We start from the raw sequence: 20,636 nt of genomic DNA, 5'->3' as shown, positions 1-20,636 counted from the left end.
GGGCCACGCGGGCCCCCTGTAGGCCGCGCCGCCCTACTGTGGCGGCGCCCCGTGGCCCCACTTCGTGACTCCTTCGGTCTTCTGGAAGCTTCGTGTGAAAATAGGCCCCTGGGCGTTGATTTCGTCCAATTCCGAGAATATTTCCTTACTAGGATTTCTGAAACCAAAAACAAAAACAAAGAATCGGCTCTTCGGCATCTTGTTAATAGGTTAGTGCCGGAAAATGCATAAATATGACATAAAGTATGCATAAAACATGTAGATATCATCAATAAAGTGGCATGGAACATAAGAAATTATCGATACGTTGGAGACGTATCAGCATCCCCAAGCTTAGTTCCTGCTCGTCCCGAGTAGGTAAACGATAACAAAGATAATTTCTGGAGTGACATGCCATCATAATCTTGATCATACTATTGTAAGCACATGTAATGAATGCAGCGATCCAAGCAATGTAAATGACATGAGTAAACAATTGAATCATATAGCAAAGACTTTTCATGAATAGTACTTTAAAGACAAGCATCAATAAGTCTTGCATAAGAGTTAACTCATAAAGCAATAATTCAAAGTAAAGGCATTGAAGCAACACAAAGGAAGATTAAGTTTCAGCGGTTGCTTTCAACTTGTAACATGTATATCTCATGGATATTGTCAACATAAAGTAATATAACAAGTGCAATATGCAAGTATGTAGGAATCAATGCACAGTTCACACAAGTGTTTGTTTCTTGAGATGGAGAGAGATAGGTGAACTGACTCAACATAAAGTAAAAGAAAGGCCCTTCGCAGAGGGAAGCATCGATTGCTATATTTGTGCTAGAGCTTTGGTTTTGAAAACAAGAAACAATTTTGTCAATGGTAGTAATAAAGCATATGCATCATGTAAATTATGTCCTACAAGTTGCAAGCCTCATGCATAGTATACTAATAGTGCCTGCACCTTGTCCTAATTAGCTTGGATTACCTGGATTATCACCGCAATACATATGTTTTAACCAAGTGTCACAAAGGGGTACCTCTATGCCGCCTGTATAAAGGTCTAAGGAGAAAGCTCGCATTGGATTTCTCGCTTTTGATTATTCTCAACTTAGACATCCATACCGGGACAACATAGACAACAGATAATGGACTCCTCTTTAATGCTTAAGCATTTAGCAACAATTAATTTTCTCATATGAGATTGAGGATATTTGTCCAAAACTGAAACTTCCACCATGGATCATGGCTTTAGTTAGCGGCCCAATGTTCTTCTCTAACAGTATGCATGCTCAAACCATTCAACTCATGGTAAATCACCCTTACTTCAGACAAGACGGACATGCATAGCAACTCACATGATATTCAACAAAGAGTAGTTGATGGCGTCCCCAGGAACATGGTTATCGCACAACAAGCAACTTATAAGAAATAAAATGCATAAGTACATATTCAATACCACAATAGTTTTTAGGCTATTTGTCCCATGAGCTATATATTGCAAAGATAGAGGATAGAAATTTAAAGGTAGCACTCAAGCAATTTACTTTGGAATGGCGGAGAAATACCATGTAGTAGGTAGGTATGGTGGACACAAATGGCATAGTGGTTGGCTCAAGGATTTTGGATGCATGAGAAGTATTCCCTCTCGATACAAGGCTTAGGCTAGCAAGGCTAGTTGAAACAAACACAAGTATGAAGCGGTACAGCAAAACTCACATAAAATACATATTGTAAGCATTATAAGACTCTATACCGTCTTCCTTGTTGTTCGACCCTTACTAGAAATTATCTAGACCTTAGAGAGACCAATTATGCAAACCAAATTTTAGCAAGCTCTATGTATTTCTTCATTAATAGGTGCAAAGTATATGATGAAAGAGCTTAAACATGAGCACAACAATTTCCAAGTATCACATTATCCAAGACATTCTACCAATTACTACATGTAGCATTTCCCGTTTCCAACCATATAACAATTTAACAAAGAAGATTCAACCTTCGCCATGAACATTATGAGTAAAGCCTAAGGACATATTTGTCCATATGCAACAGCGGAGCGTGTCTCTCTCCCATACAATTAATGGTAGGATCCAACTTTATTCAAACAAAACAAAAACAAAAACAAATCGACGCTCCAAGCAAAGTACATAAGATGTGATGGAATAAAAATATAGTTTCACTAGCGGAACCTGATAATGTTGTCGATGAAGAAGGGGATGCCTTGGGCATCCCCAAGCTTAGACACTTGAGTCTTCTTTAAATATGCAGGGGTGAACCACCGGGGCATCCCCAAGCTTAGAGCTTTCACTCTCCTTGATCATATTGTATCATCTCCCTCTCTTGATCCTTGAAAACTTTCTCCACACCAAACTCAAAACAACTCATTAGAGGGTTAGTGCATAATCAAAATTCACATGTTCAGAGGTGACATAATCATTCTTAACACGTCTGGACATTGCACAAAGCTACTGAAAGTTAATGGAATCGAAAAATCCATCAAGCATAGCAAAACAGGCAATGCGAAATAAAAGGCAGAATCTGTCAAAACAGAACAGTCCGTAAAGACGAATTTTATTGAGGCACCATACTTGCTCAAATGAAAATTCTCAAATTGAATGAAAGTTGCATACATATCTGAGGATCACTCACGTAAATTGGCATAATTTTCTGAGTTACCTACAGAGAATTAGGCCCAGATTCGTGACAGCAAGAAATCTGTTTCTGCGCAGTAATCCAAATCTAGTATGAACCTTACTATCAAAGACTTTACTTGGCACAACAATGCAACAAAACTAAGATAAGGAGAGGTTGCTACAGTAGTAACAACTTCCAATACTCAAATATAAAACAAAAGTGCAGTAGTAAAATCATGGGTTGTCTCCCACAAGCGCTTTTCTTTAACGCCTTTCAGCTAGGCGCAGAAAGTGTGTATCAAGTATTATCAAGAGATGAAGCATCAACATCATAATTTGTTCTAATGATAGAATCAAAAGGTAACTTCATTCTCTTTCTAGGGAAGTGTTCCATACCTTTCTTGAGAGGAAATTGATATTTAATATTACCTTCCTTCATATCAATAATAGCACCAACAGTTCGAAGAAAAGGTCTTCCCAATATAATGGGACAAGATGCATTGCATTCAATATCCAAGACAACAAAATCAACGGGGACAAGGTTATTGTTAACGGTAATGCGAACATTATCAACTCTCCCCAAAGGTTTCTTTGTAGAATTATCAGCAAGATTAACATCCAAATAACAATTTTTCAATGGTGGCAAGTCAAGCATATTATAGATCTTTCTAGGCATAACGGAAATACTTGCACCAAGATCACATAAAGCATTACAATCAAAGTCATTGACCTTCATCTTAATGATGGGCTCCCAACCATCCTCTAACTTCCTAGGAATAGAAGCTTCTCGATTCAATTTCTCTCCTCTAGCTTTTATGAGAGCATTTGTAATATGTTTCGTAAAGGCCAAATTTATAGCACTAGCATTAGGACTCTTAGAAAGTTTTTGTAAGAACTTTATAACTTCAGAGATGTGGCAATCATCAAAATCTAAACCATTATAATCTAAAGCAATGGGGTCATTGTCCCTAATATTGGAAAAAATTTCAGCAGTTTTATCATAGGCAGTTTCAGCAGTTTTAGCAGTTTCAGGCAGTTTTTCACGCTTTGCATTAGAAATGGAAACATTGCCAACACCAATTATTTTACCATTAATAGTAGGAGGTGCAGCAACATGTGGAGCATTAGCATTACTAGTGGTGGTAATAGTCCAAACTTTAGCTATATTATCTTCTTTAGCATTTTCTTCTTTTTCCCACCTAGCACGCAATTCGGCCATCAATCTTATATTCTCATTAATTCTAACTTGGATGACATTTGCTGTAGTAACAATTTTATTATTATTATTATTTTCATTAGGCATAACTTTCGATTTCAAAAGATCAACATCAGCAGCAAGACTATCGACTTTAGAAGCAAGTATATCAATTTTCCCAAACTTTTCTTCAACAGATTTGTTAAAAGCAGTTTGTGTACTAATAAATTCTTTAAGCATGGCTTCAAGTCCAAGGGGTGAATTCCTATTATTGTTGTAAGAATTCGCATAAGAATTACCATAGCCGTTGCCATTATTATAAGGATATGGCCTATAGTTGTTACTAGAATTGTTCCGGTAAGCATTGTTGTTGAAATTATTATTTTTAATGAAGTTTACATCAACATGTTCTTCTTGAGCAACCAATGAAGCTAACGGAACATTATTAGGATCAACATTAGTCCTACCATTCACAAGCATAGACATAATAGCATCAATCTTATCACTCAAGGAGGAGGTTTCTTCGACAGAATTTACCTTCTTACCTTGTGGAGCTCTTTCCGTGTGCCATTTAGAGTAATTAATCATCATGTTATCAAGAAGCTTTGTTGTGTCGCCTAGAGTGATGGACATAAAGGTACCTCCAGCAGCTGAATCCAATAGGTTCCGCGAAGAAAAATTCAGTCCTGCATAAAAGGTTTGGATGATCATCCAAGTAGTCAGTCCATGGGTTGGGAAATTTTTAACCAAAGATTTCATTCTTTCCCATGCTTGGGAAACATGCTCATTATCCAATTGTTCAAAATTCATTATGCTACTTCTCAAAGATATAATTTTAGCAGGAGGATAATATCTACCAATAAAAGCATCCTTGCATTTAGTCCATGAATCAATACTATTCTTAGGCAGAGATAGCAACCAATATTTAGCTCTCCCTCTTAATGAGAAAGGAAACAATTTTAATTTTATAATGTCACCATCTACATCCTTATACTTTTGCATTTCACATAATTCAACAAAATTATTAAGATGGGCAGCAGCATCATCAGAACTAACACCAGAAAATTGCTCTCGCATAACAAGATTCAGTAAAGCAGGTTTAATTTCAAAAAATTCTGCTGTAGTAGCAGGTGGAGCAATAGGTGTGCATAAGAAATTATTATTATTTGTGGTTGTGAAGTCACACAACTTAGTATTTTCAGGAGTACCCATTTTAGCAATAGTAAATAAAGCAAACTAGATAAAGTAAATGCAAGTAACTAATTTTTTTGTGTTTTTAATATGGAGAACAAGATAGTAAATAAAGTAAAACTAGCAACTAATTTTTTTGTGTTTTGATTTAGTGCAGCAAACAAAGTACTAAATAAAATTAAAGCAAGACAAAAACAAAGTAAAGAGATTGGAGGTGGAGACTCCCCTTGCAGCGTGTCTTGATCTCCCCGGCAACGGCGCCAGAAAAAGATCTTGATACGCGTACAGCACGCGTCCGTTGGGAACCCCAAGAGGAAGGTGTGATGCGTACAGCGGCAAGTTTTCCCTCAGTAAGAAACCAAGGTTTATCGAACCAGTAGGAGCCAAGAAGCACGTTGAAGGTTGATGGCGGCGGAGTGTAGTGCGGCGCAACACCAGGGATTACGGCGCCAACGTGGAACCTGCACAACACAACCAAATTACTTTGCCCCAACGTGACAGTGAGGTTGTAAATCTCACCGGCTTGCTGTAACAAAGAATTAGATGTATAGTGTGGATGATGATTGTTTGCAGAAAACAGTAGAACAAGTATTGCAGTAGATTGTATTCGATTAAAAGAATGGACCGGGGTCGACAGTTCACTAGAGGTGTCTCTCCCATAAAATAAATAGCATGTTGGGTGAACAAATTACAGTTGGGCAATTGACAAATAAAGAGGGCATGACCATGCACATACATGTTATGATGAATATTGTGAGATTTAATTGGGCATTACGACAAAGTACGTAGACCGCTATCCAGCATGCATCTATGCCTAAAAAGTCCACCTTCAGGTTATCATCCGAACCCCCTCCAGTATTAAGTTGCAAACAACAAACAATTGCATTAAGTATGGTGCGTAATGTAATCAACGAATATATCCTTAGACATAGCATTGATGTTTTATCCCTAGTGGCAACAGCACATCCACAACCTTAGGGGTTGTTGTCACTCCCCCAGATTTAATGGAGACATGAACCCACTATCGAGCATAAATACTCCCTCTTGGAGTTACAAGTATCAACTTGGCCAGAGCCTCTACTAGCAACGGAGAGCATGCAAGATCATAAACAACACATAGATAATATATTGATAATCAACATAGCATAGTATTCTCTATTCATCGGATCCCAACAAACACAACATATAGCATTACAGATAGATGATCTTGATCATGTTAGGCAGCTCACAAGATCCAACAATGATAGCACAATTAGGAGAAGACGACCATCTAGCTACTGCTATGGACCCATAGTCCAGGGGTGAACTACTCACTCATCACTCCGGAGGCGACCATGGCGGTGAAGAGTCCTCCGGGAGATGATTCCCCTCTCCGGCAGGGTGCCGGAGGCGATCTCCTGAATCCCCCGAGATGGGATTGGCGGCGGCGGCGTCTCTGGAAGGTTTTCTGTATCGTGGCTCTCGGTACTGGGGGTTTCGCGACGAAGGCTTTAAGTAGGCGGAAGGGCAGGTCAAGAGGCTTCACGGGGGGCCCACACAGCAGGGCCGCGCGGCCCTCAGAGGCCGCGCCGCCCTCGTGGCGGCGCCCGTGGCCCCACTTCGTGACTCCTTCGGTCTTCCGGAAGCTTCGTGTGAAAATATGCCCACAGGCGTTGATTTCGTCCAATTCCGAGAATATTTCCTTACTAGGATTTCTGAAACCAAAAACAGAACAAAGAATCGGCTCTTCGCCATATCGTTAATAGGTTAGTGCCGGAAAATGCATAAATATGACATAAAGTATGTATAAAACATGTGAGTATCATCATAAAAGTAGCATGGAACATAAGAAATTATCGATACGTTGGAGACGTATCAGTGTTCAAATCCTTCACACTCAAATCCCACCCAAGCAACAAATGCTAGGATGAGATTAGAGAGGAAGAACAATGGAGGAAATCAACAAATGACTCCAAGATCTAGATCCCAAGAGTTCCCCTCACTTGGAGGAGAAATGGATTGGTGGAGGTTGTAGATCTAGATCTCCTCTCTTAGATCCCTCAAGAATGATCAAGAATCATGGGAAGGAAGGAAGAGGAAGCAAGCTCAAGAGGTTCAACAATGGTGGTCAAAAACGTGCTCAAGAACCCTAGAAAACTGTTGGGGAAGAAGCCCCTTTTATAGCCAAACGAAATATGACCGTTTGGGGCAGATCATGAAGTTTTTCGTGCAGCCTGGTCAGCAGCCTCGTCAACCGGGCCAGGGACCGGGACGCCTGGCGTGGGAGCTGGTCGACCGGGCCACAGACCGGGCCACCTGGCGTGAGGGCTGGTCGATCGGGCCAGGCACCGGGACGCCTGGCGTGAGAGCCGGTCCGACCGGGCCATAGACCGGGCCGCCTAGTCCAAACCAGACCTGAGGCCGGGCCCTGACCGGGGCGGATCTGGGACTTACAGTACATGTCCCGGTTGGCACCAGTCCAGGGGCCGGTTGAAACCGGGCCATCCGGTGGGACGGCCGGTCACGCCGGGTGAGGCACCGGGCCAATCATGAAAACATGTTTTACAAAAACCATGATAACTTTTGCGTCCGGACTCTGATTCCGATGATCTTGGGCTTGTTGGAATCAGGACAACAAGCCCTACAACTTTATGCATAGAAACATCATTGTCCACCCACGGAGTAAAAACCATAAGATGAATGCTTTGACTTATCTATAAAAGAAACACCGGTAAAACCTCCAAGCTCGAAAACGCAATAGAAGATGCATATGGATTCCGTTTTCGATGAACTTGGGCTTGTTGTAAAGCTAGCAACAAGCTCAAGAACCTCACACAGAGAAACACCAAGAAACAACAAGATTTATGGAATGCAAAGCATGCAAAGGGTTGAGCTCCCTAAGACGATGTGATCAAGTTACCCAACCGAAAGCCCCTCTTGATAGTGCGGCTATCTATCATATAATCCGGTCTCCCAACAACCACCTTGAGACCGGTAAAAGGAAAACCTAGCAAGGCCATACCTTTGCCTTGCGCATCCCGCTTGATCTTGATGATAGCTCTTCAAGCTCCACTCAAGCCGGAATGCCTTACTTGATCATCGTTACTTCGTGAAGACTCACAAACGCTCCCCCATACACTATGATGGGAAAGCTCCATTATTGTACATCTTCACATGTCCATTATCATCAAATGGACGGCAAGCTTCAAGCATATGATCCTCTCGAGATGCTCAACTTGAACTTGTCCAACTCAACCTTGATGACGATCACCACTTGACGTCATCCTATCATGGGCTATATGAGATCTCACTTTTATGCATGCCCATGGAAAGATACCTAACCCACATAGACAACGCAAGGAAACATATATGAGGGGTTAGTTCATAAAGCATGATTGACACGGCTTACCATACCACATGACTTCTCGTGGCACATTCTTCATGCTTCATGTGTTGATCAATCTTGAATCTATTCTTCACTCTTTGTATTGGTCAACCGTGTATCTTCTCATGCTCTATTATACTATCTTGATCGATGATCTTGATGCCAATACACAAGGTGTATCTTTATCTTCATGGCATCCATACTTGAATCCAACACATGGAATACAAGTAGTACCTATGGAATACTCCTTCATATAAATTCAATAAAAACATTAGTCCATAGGGGTTGTCATTAATTACCAAAACCACACGTAGGAGCAATGTACCCTTACAGCATTACTTATAAAGCATGATGAAAGCCTCTTTCGAGAATGGATAGAGGGCAAGACCCAACACCCGGACCTATTTGAGGTTTTGTCCATGAAGCTATCCACGCATATCCATCTTTTCTACGTCTGAGCGACATTTGTGAACCAAGCATAAATCCATTTTTGTTAAACTTTCTTTCAACTTAGCAAAAACTATGAGTGACTTCTGAGAAATAAAACTTGACTTCAAGGACTTTTGGAAAATAAAACTTGAACAAATATAAATCTTCATACCCCTACCCATCCTCTTAGTCGTAGGAGTCAACATCATGTTGTCAGCCTCCACGGTGACATATGGAAACTTAGGAAGGAATGCACATTGTCAAGTTCAGGACTCGAACCGTATATCTTTTGGCCACGAGAAAACAACAAACAGATGTCGATTAATCATTCCATGATTTTCATCGTAACAAAACCAAAATAACTTTGCTCCAGATCTACAGTCCAGCTCGACCAAACAGCACATAAAAAGCAAACAGAAAAAACAAACATCACAAAAAATGCGATAACCTTGTGCAAACTGACAATAAGAATAAGTTGTATCCACAGTTTGTAACATAGAAACTTCGTGAATATGCCACAAGCTCCAAAACAGCCACAAGCTCCAAAACACATCGAATGTCCTACTCATTTGGTAGTGTCATTATGTCAACGCCAGCGTAGGTTGATTTGGTACTTGACTAGCAGGTTGGCAAACATGGTGAAAGCATTGGGCGCAAGCTGTCTGTCCCGGAAAAGAAACTTATGGCGTGAGTCTCTGCGGGTCGCGAGGGAAGAGCGATGTCTTCCTGATGTTGTTGAGGGCGCAGAAAAGCATCACCACTCTCTCCAACCCGACTCCAAAACCACCATGAGGAGGGGCACCATAACTGTAATTTCCAGCATAGGTAGATTTGAGTACCAAGGTGAAGAAAAAGTATGTATTAGCACTCAAATAGGTCATTACAATAAATGTTATACTCCCTCTGTCCCTATTTAGTTGGCGCACACGTTTCCAAGATTTAAGTTTGACCATTGATTTGGTCAACCAAATATAAATTATATGTTATGCGTGTCAATTGAATTTGTATTTGGATGAAGTTTCTAATGGTACAATTTTTACAACAATCGACAAATGTTTAAATGGTTAAATTAGTGGTCAAAGTTTGGACACGCAAAACATGGGCACATCCAAGGCGACGGAGGGAGTACTAGATACTGCAACACTAAGATTGCAGTCATACGATGGGTGCAGAACAAACCTGAAAGATTCAATGTACGATGATATAGTATTCGCATCAATTCCACACTCAATTGCACGTTTCCTCAGCAACTCAGGCGTGTGCACTCTTTGGGCTCCAGAAATAATTTCCTCGCCTGTCATATCAGAAAAAAATGGTTCAATACCAGATCTAAAATAATCACACATTTCTGCCAATATCCTCGACTGTACCAGACAGTATAATATGCAAGATCCAAAAGAATAAGCATCTTAAGGTACTTATTAGTATGATGCATATGAATAAAATTTTCTTTAGTACACCAGTATGTATCTTCATTCTTCAGTACTGAAATAATGATGGACATAGGAAACAAGCCACAGAACCATAAGAGTCTAGGACGCTGTTAGCGATAGCCTTCGGTCTACGTCCTGGATTACGAACTGATCAGGATTCAGTGGAGACTCTATAACTCATGCTAACCTAGTTTCAACACATACATAGAGGAGGTGAACATGTTTTACTCAAGCAAAGAGTGATGGTTAGTGTTTTCTCTCCCAAAAAAAAGTTCTCTCATCCCAGATGTCTATATATTCTCTCAAGATCCTAATCCCTTCCATGCCATGCCATCTGGCCATCTCCTAGAGCTCCAAACCTCAAACTATATGTACAAGAAAACAGTGATACATATTCTATACCATACAGGAAGCAGTCAGATAGTTCTGCTGCATGTATACATGATAGCCCCTTCCATTTAACAAATTTAGCTGAACCGTTTTCTTTTCAATATGTATTCTCATTGGCTATTTCCAATGTCATTTATGTGGACTATACTGGCAAGCAACCAGGCGTCCTCCAAACAAGAGCAAATGACCTAATGAGTGTGGTAATATGGTGTTTGCCAGATGTGTCTTGGATGTTTTGCAAGGTCCCAGAATGCACTTGTGGAGGAACAAAGGGGTAAAGAGTAAACTCAATTGAAAAATGACGCTGCAAGAAACTGAACAGTGAACAGTGCAAAAAGGAAACTTAATTTCGAACTCAGTTTTTATGACATTTAATTATTATGTATTTTCTACTTGAAATTGATAGTAAACTGATTTTATTTTGAGCATTTGTAGTTTTATTTGTTCAACACTGACAGTACAATAATTTAACATGATCACATGATTTAGTTTACTAAAAAAGAGGTGGCATCACTATACTTCTGAAGCAATGGCATCTTTTTTCTAACATTTCAAAGAAAAATGGTTACGCTTTCAATGGTTGTTTTCATCTCAGTGAACTTCGCTAGAGACAGAAAACAGTAACACTGATTAGGAAGAAAATGCACCTTCATGGTCAGTAATAAAATTAAAAATAGAATGAAAACATCTACTCCCTCCGATCCATATTAGTTGTAGACTTGTCGAGCTAAATCAGCCAGAACTAATATGGATCAGAGGGGGTATATAGAACAAAACACATCTTGTGATTTTACGACAACTAGAAATCAAAGAAAGATAGGTCTTTAAATGTATAAAAATAACATGAAAGCTGTGCCCGTGCAAGTGGAATCACAAGCCAAGGCCAGTGTTTTAATGACTGGAATAACTTAATACACACCTCGAATGAAGACATCGAACGAGTTGCTGTAAGCAGGGTCATCATAGCAAGGCATGGTGTAGAAAGGGCGCACAGCCAAAGGATACCGATAGAGAATGAAAAATTCTGTGCCATACCTAGAAATAATAGAAAAGATAAGTTTCTGAAATTTGAAAAGGGATATAATTATGCAAGTGAAGTAGAATCCACATACTTCTCCTTAACAAGGCGGCCAAGTTTTTTCTCAGATTCTGTGTTGAGGTCACCCATAGGATCAATTTCAGTTCCAGCTTCCTGGTAAACAAACAAGTCATATGTTTAACTTTTACCCCAGAAACTCATAACTTAGTTTTTCAGATACCTTAAATTTTTCATACTAGTTTTATTCCAATGTAACAAAGAAACAAAACAAGGTTTAGGTAGCTACACACTGAAACTAATTAAACAGAAACTGGTTTACTCGCACGCAATAGGTTTATGTGACAGACTTGTTCAAATAATCATTATCAGGGTACACTTTTTCCACTTCCAAAGTGACTGTCAATAACAAATTTGGATCTTGAGTTTCGAAAAACAATACTCTCATAGTATCAGATTCAGCTGCTAACCACCGATAAGTCTTGTTTTGATGCTGAACAATAAAAACTAGTAACAACGATGTCTCTAAACTCAAATAGTTAGTTCTCGACCAACAGGTTATATGTTAATCTCGAGAGTACAATAAACCATTCATTTTCTGAAAGCATAAACCTAGACATGATTTAACAAACTACTGGAATAAAAATTATTCCTCAAGACATTGCAGTGTCAAAAATTGACCGTCAACGCAATGGATTTACTCCGGAGAGTTCAGATTCTGAATGAAACAATAATTTTCCAATAACCACCAAAAAATTCATTGGGTACAAAATCCAGCAAACGAAACATTATAATAATTGTCAAGCTGTAAGTAATATTTACTAAAAAAACTTGTTGATGAACACCTTAAAACTGGTAGAAAACAAGCAAAACTTCGCAATATAAATTCTTAGGGTTCTTCGTAATCTGAAGACCATAAAATCCTCCAAGCAGCAATCAACAGTACAATTCTTGTTCCACAGATTGTCAAATTGGACGGTTCAATCAAACCATCAAGCAACCAAATACTGGGGATATAGAAGTTCTACCAACATCCACACAGTGATAATAATACCAAAGAAACATATAGCATATGAATGAACATCACTGCGATGATCAAATAACCACAAGAGTATAAGTTAATACCTTCAGCATTTGAATCCCTTCCGCGTATGTTAGCTTCAATGTTTTCTCTAGGTACTGTACAGATTAGCAGAAACTGAAACAGTTGCTTTGGAAAAGCATACAGATGACAACATAAAACAATATAGACTAAGGTTTTACCTTCAGCGGCTCAAATGGATACTGCCTATTTATTGTCTCAAGTTCCCTCTTGCAATTTTCATTCAAGTGTTTGAATATTGCTACAAACAAGCCATCTATGATGTCACAAACCTGTGTGCAAAAGTAAGTCCTTGGTCACCATAACTTCCATGAATAAATTACAGATATTTTTCCACCAAAATCTTTCTAACCTCAAAGTAGTGCTCTTTAATCTCCATCTCGGCATCCAACCCCATAAACTCACATAGATGCCTGTGAGTGTTAGAGTTTTCAGCTCTAAAGACAGGACCAACCTCAAAGACACGGCCGAAGCCACCACAGATAGCCATCTGCTTGTACAACTGCGGAGATTGTGCTAAACAAGCAGGCTGGCCATTGTACTGAAGCTTGAATACAGCTGCACCACCTTCACTTGATCCTGAAATCAACTTTGGACTGTGGATCCCAATGAAATCCTTCGAGGCCAAATATTCTCTGAATTTCTGCAAGGGTGCCCAACAATGGTTACATACATGGAGCAGAAGAAGAAAAGAAACATTACATGCTGCACATAATCACAGATACATGCTACACCCTCCGTCCCCATTTACATGGCACCCTTGTTTTCCGTGATTGAACTTTGACCATCAGTTTGACCATGGGTCGTGTGTCATAAAAGAATTATACCATTGGAAACTTCTTTTTGAAGAACAATTCAATGGTACAATTTTTATGGCACATAGCTGATGTTCTGTTGGTTTAATTGATGGTCAAAGTTGAACCTTGTAACGTGTGAGACAGAAGGAGTAGTACAATCTAGCTGCATCAGACACCACATGGATGTGACCAACGTAAGCATAGTTTTGATAGAGCACTATTATGCTACGCACTGCATGTCAATGCCGAGTTTTGTGCAAGGTGCAATCAGATAAAAACTGAAGGTCAATGTTGCATAACAATATAACTAAGCACATCGATGGCACCAGCCATAACACAAGATGCTACTTGGTAGAGCAGAGAATACCCTATGACATGAACGATAGCAGTGAGTAGAAACAAGGAGAAATACTGACGTTTTCAACTTGGGATTGGATGCGGAAGATTGCTTGATTGGCGGGTGTGCGCAGGTCGATAGATCGATAGTTCAATCGTGTGTCCTGGAGAACACGCACGAGCTTCTCTCCAGTCTGCAATCATGGCAACAAGAGTACACAAATCCTCCCTTAAACAACAGCAGGATCATACTAAGAATCATAGACAAGACATATGAACTGCTGGGAAACAATAATAGTTGAGTGCTTCCTGCAAAGAGAAGGGGAGCGAAGGGAGGGACATACCTGCTCAGCCTTCTCAAATTCTGCTTCACTGCGGGCTGCATCCTCGAGGTTGATAGGCAGTGTGGGGATGGCCCTGTTGATGCAGTAGACCTTCCTTACCTGAATCTCCACCTGCCAGTAAAACGAGGACACAAACAATTCATTAGCACAACGAAACCACAGATGTACTTGAGAATTTGGCCGAGATGGCTTTACCTGCTGTGTTGTGGCCTTGAGTGGCTCCTTGGGGATGGACACGACGCCCTCGACGTCAACGATGCTCTCCTTGCTTAGGGATGTGGCGAATCGCACCATCTGCGTGCTGACCCCAGCGTCGGCGCTGGCGACGAGCACGCACTGCACGGTGCTCATGCACTGGCGCAGGACGACGAAGGCCATCTTCTTGCTGACGGGGCGGAAGAGCTGCGCGGATCCGCGGATGAGCACGGAGCGGCCCGCGGCGGCCTCGTCGAGGTCGCCGACGTCGGTCCAGGCCCGGCCGGAGACGGCCTTGGACTGGATCTCCTCGACGGGGACGTCGCCGTAGTTGGCGGCGAAGGGGTCCGCCTCCTCCGCCTGGGGCTTGTCGGCCTTCCCCGCCTTGTCGGCCTTGGCGGCCTTGGCGGCCTTGCGGGCCTCCTTGTTGAGCTGCTTCTTGCTGATTGTGGCGGCGGAGAGGTCGGCGGAGAGCTCCTCCGTGGAGGCGGTGGCGGAGGCGGGTGGAGGCTCCGACGACATCGCGGCGGTGGCTGGTGGCTGCGGGGTGGGGGGAGAGAGACTAGAGTGGACTAGGAATGGTGGATTTGGGGAACTGCGGGCGAGACGGTGGTTTTCTGGAGAGGAGATGCCTTGGGGGCGGCGCAAACGCAATAGGGTTTTAGCGTGGGGCTCAGGATGCAGGCGGGCCGCTTAAAAGGCCTGAACGACGCAGTATGCGGACCGGAAAAAAAAGGTGGGCTTCAGGGTAAAACGTCCTGTCTCGTCCGCTAGACGCCTCCCACGGGCAGCGCAAGGATCCTTGCCGCACGGCTCCCCCGCTTTGTCCTTGCCAAGCCCGTTCACCACCAAGTCATCCGGTATCCGCCAACGCCACCTCTGGTTCGGCCCCATCGCCGGCGGTGGAGAGAGATGCCGGGAGCGGCGGTGGAAGGGATAAAGATGTCGGCGGAGGGGATCCTCGATGTACTCAACGATATAGAACGATGCATGATTTTTAGACATAAGGGAACCATTGTGTCAAATGTTAAAGACCATAAAGCAAATTCTATAATCTAAATATGATCTTGTGTTGCTAAGGTTAAGATCAAACGGATACAAAAATTGTAATATTCATAGAACCATAGTAAATAGTAATAAACGAAATTACTGAATCTCCGGGTACAAACAAACACACACACACGAACTAATCCATATCGACTTGAACAAGGTTGCTCACGAGTTTTCCCCAGTTTCCAACCAGGATTTGGTTGCTGAGGTTATTACAAATTATAGAGTTTTAGATGAAAGTAAAATTGTACCATCTGGTACACAATCTCAATCTGCTGCTTTTGCGGAAAGAACTTTATCCCTGTTCACTGGTAGGAGAAAAAGCACGATGGACCTGCCACCGGTGTTGCCACCGGAACCATCACATTCTTGTCACTCCAAGCCGGCATCTGCATTGCTTTCTCTGGGTAAGGCAACTCAGGATGAGCAGCAAACGGGATTGATGGAGTTTGCAACTGAGAGCTTGAGTTGTGGATGTTTTCATCAGCAGAAGAAATTGCATTCTCTATGGGAAAGCTAATACCCATTGCCTTCAGGTCGGCTTCGTCCAGCTCCACATCATTGATGCTATGGCGCAGGCTTTGCTTCCCTTTCCTCTCTAGCCTCTTGAAGTACTTTTGTGCGTGGCTTGAAACCTGGACTGCAGTCCTGGTGGTGACGAAGTATTTGGATATTTTCTTCCACCTTCCACGCTCATTACCATACACGCGCAGACCGTGGAGGAAGAGCCTAGAGCAACCAGGTTGAAGATAAAATAGTTAGTTTGACTATGTATTGAAAGAGCTATTGTTTAGTTCTTCGGTAGTTGAGGCAACTAGCATATTTGAGAGACATGGTTTCAAGACATGTATGGAAGTTATTGAATTATGTTATATCTAGAAAGAACTTGAATCTAGTAAATATAATGTTTGAGAACTAGAAATAATTAGAATTTTTGTTTTTAGATATTATCACGCATCGTTATCAACTTTAGTTTTCAAGTATTCTCTATCTATTTTTAAATATCAACTATAATCATTCTCGTGAAAATCAATAACATTCCAATTAAAATACACTTGCAATCTCTATGAAAGAAAGTGAAACTAAACAAAAAATATTATTGTCGTGAAAACAAAGAAGGGTGGCGTATAAATTACTTGTGTTCCTCTACCGTCCAAAACCTTGTAGAATATGGTGTAGCCACCTGTTGATGAATGGGCATCTTGTTCTTCACTATGTCGACCTTGTCCTCCTCACCCATCGGCACCTCCTTCCTTGTCTCCATGACTTTCATACCATCTGGTGGACACCCAAACCCATAATAACCATCACCGTATATGTTGTCCGCCTTCTCTTCTAGTACCCCAAAGTTACTATTCACAAGGCTATCCATGCTAGAAATATTGCCTTGTATTCCATTAGCACCACCATACCCATTCTCCTCACACAACATCTCCGCAACAAGAACATCATACAAGTCTGATACCTCTTGTACAGTCTTCCAAGGAAACCATGTGTGGAGTTCAACCACAATATCTTGCTTCTTGTTCTTGTTGTTCTCGGCTTCATCATGGATGTGGTAATTGTTGTTGAGCCTGGCGATGATTGACCTTGCCTCCTTTACCTCGGAAAAGGTCCACTCCTGGTTGACTAATGGTTTCATGGTGAACAATAGAAAAATGGTCCTATAGAACAATGAGAAGTATGAACTACACAAAGGATTTGTAGTGAGAGGATGAGACCTATGGCGTGTGTATTTATACTATGGCCACCGATCTATTCGTCCCGGTAAATTGACCAATTCGACTATCTTAATTGCTAGTGATATAATAGATATACGATAGTGAATTGAATATTATCAAAATTTATGATTGCATATCTAGTAAATATCAATCATATGCCATTAATTGGATTATTTAGCACCGACAACTATAAAAATAAATCAATTGGTACGGTGTCTAATTCTTTTTAATTATGATGATGGTGCCTATTATAATAGTACATAGAAGTGTCTTTCTAATTAGTGTGGGAGTCCAATTTCCATTCATAAGTAGGATTAACCTCTACATTAATGGTTTACCATTATGGATGTAGGTTTAGATTTAATCTAGCGAAAGTATATCAATATGTGTGCAATATACTCCACACATATGGTTTTTTCATGAACATGCACAATAATTCGGCTGACATCATAGTTGTTCATTAGATAATGCAAAACAATGCCCATAACCCCTATTGGAGTGCAATAATGGGTTTAGCGCCAGAGCACACAAAATTTTGTCATGCATGTGACAATTTGGCTGACCCATACATGTATTATTCTATTCATCTCTATCAATGAATAATATCTCTTTCTCAATATATACATCTGCCCTATAAATGATCGATATTGCTATCAATGTGAATCATATCCCGGTTTGATCATGATATTGCACACCGTATTTTGCCAGGTTGTTGCAATGGCCAGCCATAATTGAGATGTCGTTTCTCTCTTTTTATGTCTCTACTAAAAAATATAAATACAATAAGGCGCATTTATTTCTTTTTGTACATGATTTATGTGGAAATTTCACACTTGAAGAGCACTTATATGCCTCTGCGAAGTCCCATGATCATTCAAAAAAAAAAATTGGTAATACATAATTCCATACATCAAATTATTTTATATACATCGACATCAAGTTTTTGTTTTGTTTGTTTTTCAAAAAGTGCTAAGTTTTCCATTTAGGTTTATTTGGTACTTTTGCTTATGGACTAATAGTATCCTATGCTTTGTTGCTTAATATTTGATTTTTTACGGTTCACCATAAATTTACAAAAATCTCAAAGAAAATTCTTGTTGAACATTAGTAGATCCTTTGTTTATCTATGTTTTGTTGTATTTTTTTCTTTCGGGGACCTAAACAGAGTCAACTTGAGCTAGGACTCCAGGGATGCCAATACTTCACCAAAAGAAATATCTGGAGCACTTGGATCTCATGAGAAGGGGCCTTGAGGCCCAAAAGGGGGCAGGTGGTGCGCCTAGTAAGGGTGTGTGCGCCACCCATGACCTTCGAGCCTCGGCCCTCCGATTGACCTGATTCTTTCGCCCACCGACTTCATTTGACCTAAAAACCCCTATATATACGACCCCCATGGTTTCCTTGAGGAGAGCACCGCAGAAACAACGAAACACCAAAACACACTACAAGAAAAGTTCTGATACACAACGTCCAATTTTCGTCAACTAAGGCCCATTTTTCGTCACCTATGGGTCTAACCCGACGATTTGGGTTCTGTTGTCCAAAGTGCGTCAGGCAAAGTCCTACGACGTTTTTTTTCGGTTCGTCGCGTTTGGGCGTCCTTCCACTACGGAAAATCGGACCGTTGCAGAAGTGGTTTCGGGAGGCCGTTGGCTGTTGACGTCATGCAAACTGACACGTGGCAGACATCGTTAATTGTCAGTTAACGCCGTTAACCGGCTGAAACCTGGTAGATGGTAGGCCCACACAAGGCATGCCACGCCTTAAGCGGGCCAACCCATTTAGTTTGCGGGCCGAGCCAGCTGACTTAGTTTGACCGGTCAACTATATAACTGGGCTGGTCTATTTGGTACGTGGGTCGGGCCTAACCTCTAAGGTTGACTGGTCAAAACTTAACTGGGCCGACCCACTAAGCATGTGGGGCCCACTTTCCTGTAATCGGGCCGGCCCATTTAGAAAGTGGGGTCCACAATAAAGCAAATGGGCTGGCCCAATAAGTTAGTGGGCCGACCCACTAAGCCTGTGGGGCCCACTTTCCTGTAATTAGGCCAGCCCATTTAGTATGTGGGGTCCACCATAAAGCAAGTGGGCTGGCCCAATAAGTTAGTGGGCCGGCCCAATAAGTTTGTGGGTCCCACTTTCTGTAATCGGGCCGGCCCATTTAGTAAGTGGGGACCACCATAAGGCAAGTGGGGTGGCCCAATAAGTTAGCGGGCCAGCCCAATAGGTAGTGGGTCCCACTTTCCTGTTATCGAGCCGGCCCATTTAGTAAGTGGGGTCCACCATAGAGCAAGTGGGCTGGCCCAATCAGTTACTGGGCCGGCCCAATAAGCCTGTGGGTCCCACTTTCTTGTTGTGGGGCCGGCCCAGTTAGTAAGTGAGGTCCACCATAAAGCAATTGGGCTAGCCCAATAAGTTAGCGGGCCGGCCCAAAACAAAAAAGTGGGGCTCGTTGTTCTGTTACCAGGGCGGCTCAGTTAGTGAGTGGGGTCCACCTGAAATCAAGTGGGCTGGCCCAATAAGTACGTGGGCCCCACTTTCCTGTTGGCGGGCCGGCCCAGTTAGTAGGTGGGGTCCACCTCAAACGCTATTGGGCTAGCCCAGTAAGCCTGTGGGACGGCTCGTTTAGTTGGTGGTTCGACGTGCGTTAAAACGGTTTTTACTTGTTGGGCCGGCCCATGCGATTTCGCTTAATTGGGCCGTTGAAGGGATGGGAATTTGTGATTTAGATTCGCAGCACTTAGAAAGATACGCAGCACATAATTTCAGTCAGATAGCCTCTCTTACCACAAGCACCATAGAAAGAATACGCAAAGAACCATAGAAACTAACTAAATATTACATGAGCTGCAAGGCTTTGAAAAAATATTACATCAGCTGCAAGGCTTTAAAAAAATATTACAGAACCCAGAGAAATTGAATGGTAATTAAACCTAGCAATACAATGAAGGGATTCGGCAATCTTTTATGTTGTCCGGGCACAACCTATATCTGAAACAAAGACATTACAAGTTAAGACAACAACAATGGAAAGGCAAAGACACTACAATGTTGTTTGCCAAAGAATTTGGAACTCACCATTTTCTCGTTATAACAAGATCATTGTAATGCGTGCAGATAGTCTACCGGTATGGAGCTAATGTAGACTACCAATAAGCAAATAAAGAGTGTATGCCGCATAGCAACAGCCAGAACATTTTAACGTGGAAAGATTGCAAATAATAAGCTGTGAGCTTCCTTTTGATGTGTATAATCTATACCAACATAAAAAATGTGATTTTCTAATCATTAAGCAGCTGAGATAGTGCAAGATAAACAAGCAATCGAACCGTTAGAATAAAACAACAGACTTACTACTGTCAAGTCCCATGCAGCTCACCATGTTGATACACTCGTTGAAGATGTCCGATGTTGCCCTTATTTATAAAGGGAGTTTTT

The 20,636-nt window shown here is 41.5% G+C and overlaps 2 protein-coding genes across 2 annotated transcripts; both read right to left on the bottom strand.

Moving 5' to 3' along the window:
* Nucleotides 1–9,210: 9,210 nt before the first annotated feature.
* Nucleotides 9,211–15,024, bottom strand: LOC127300269 (aspartate--tRNA ligase 2, cytoplasmic). The gene is made up of 10 exons (XM_051330370.2): nucleotides 14,428–15,024; nucleotides 14,233–14,343; nucleotides 13,969–14,082; nucleotides 13,108–13,398; nucleotides 12,917–13,027; nucleotides 12,779–12,832; nucleotides 11,730–11,809; nucleotides 11,537–11,652; nucleotides 9,974–10,088; nucleotides 9,211–9,601 (listed from the first exon to the last, which is right to left on the bottom strand). The coding sequence occupies exons 1-10, from the start codon at nucleotides 14,947–14,949 to the stop codon at nucleotides 9,475–9,477; spliced, it is 1,641 nt and encodes a 546-aa protein (XP_051186330.1). The 5' UTR covers nucleotides 14,950–15,024; the 3' UTR covers nucleotides 9,211–9,474.
* A 758-nt stretch (nucleotides 15,025–15,782) lies between these two features.
* On the bottom strand, nucleotides 15,783–17,119 carry LOC127303668 (uncharacterized). Its single transcript, XM_051334376.1, has 2 exons — nucleotides 16,638–17,119; nucleotides 15,783–16,206 (listed from the first exon to the last, which is right to left on the bottom strand). Exons 1-2 carry the CDS (start codon nucleotides 17,117–17,119, stop codon nucleotides 15,783–15,785), a joined length of 906 nt encoding a protein of 301 aa, XP_051190336.1.
* Between the last annotated feature and the right edge of the window lie 3,517 nt (nucleotides 17,120–20,636).

Source organism: Lolium perenne, chromosome 5, assembly GCF_019359855.2.
Source record: "Lolium perenne isolate Kyuss_39 chromosome 5, Kyuss_2.0, whole genome shotgun sequence".
Taxonomy (NCBI): Eukaryota; Viridiplantae; Streptophyta; class Magnoliopsida; order Poales; family Poaceae; genus Lolium; species Lolium perenne.
The sequence above is the reverse complement of the archived record's forward strand: the minus strand, read 5'-3'. Positions and strand labels throughout refer to the sequence as shown.

Excerpts from the sequence above, each read along its gene's own strand:
- LOC127300269 (XM_051330370.2), bottom strand. The coding sequence starts at position 14,949 with ATGTCGTCGGAGCCTCCACCCGCCTCCGCCACCGCCTCCACGGAGGAG. Across the intron at positions 14,344-14,427 it reads TCAAGGCCACAACACAGCAG|GTGGAGATTCAGGTAAGGAA; the intron begins GTAAAGCCATCT and ends TTTTACTGGCAG. Across the intron at positions 12,833-12,916 it reads ATCCATTTGAGCCGCTGAAG|TACCTAGAGAAAACATTGAA; the intron begins GTAAAACCTTAG and ends TAATCTGTACAG.
- LOC127303668 (XM_051334376.1), bottom strand. The coding sequence starts at position 17,119 with ATGAAACCATTAGTCAACCAGGAGTGGACCTTTTCCGAGGTAAAGGAG. Across the intron at positions 16,207-16,637 it reads GCTACACCATATTCTACAAG|GCTCTTCCTCCACGGTCTGC; the intron begins GTTTTGGACGGT and ends TGGTTGCTCTAG.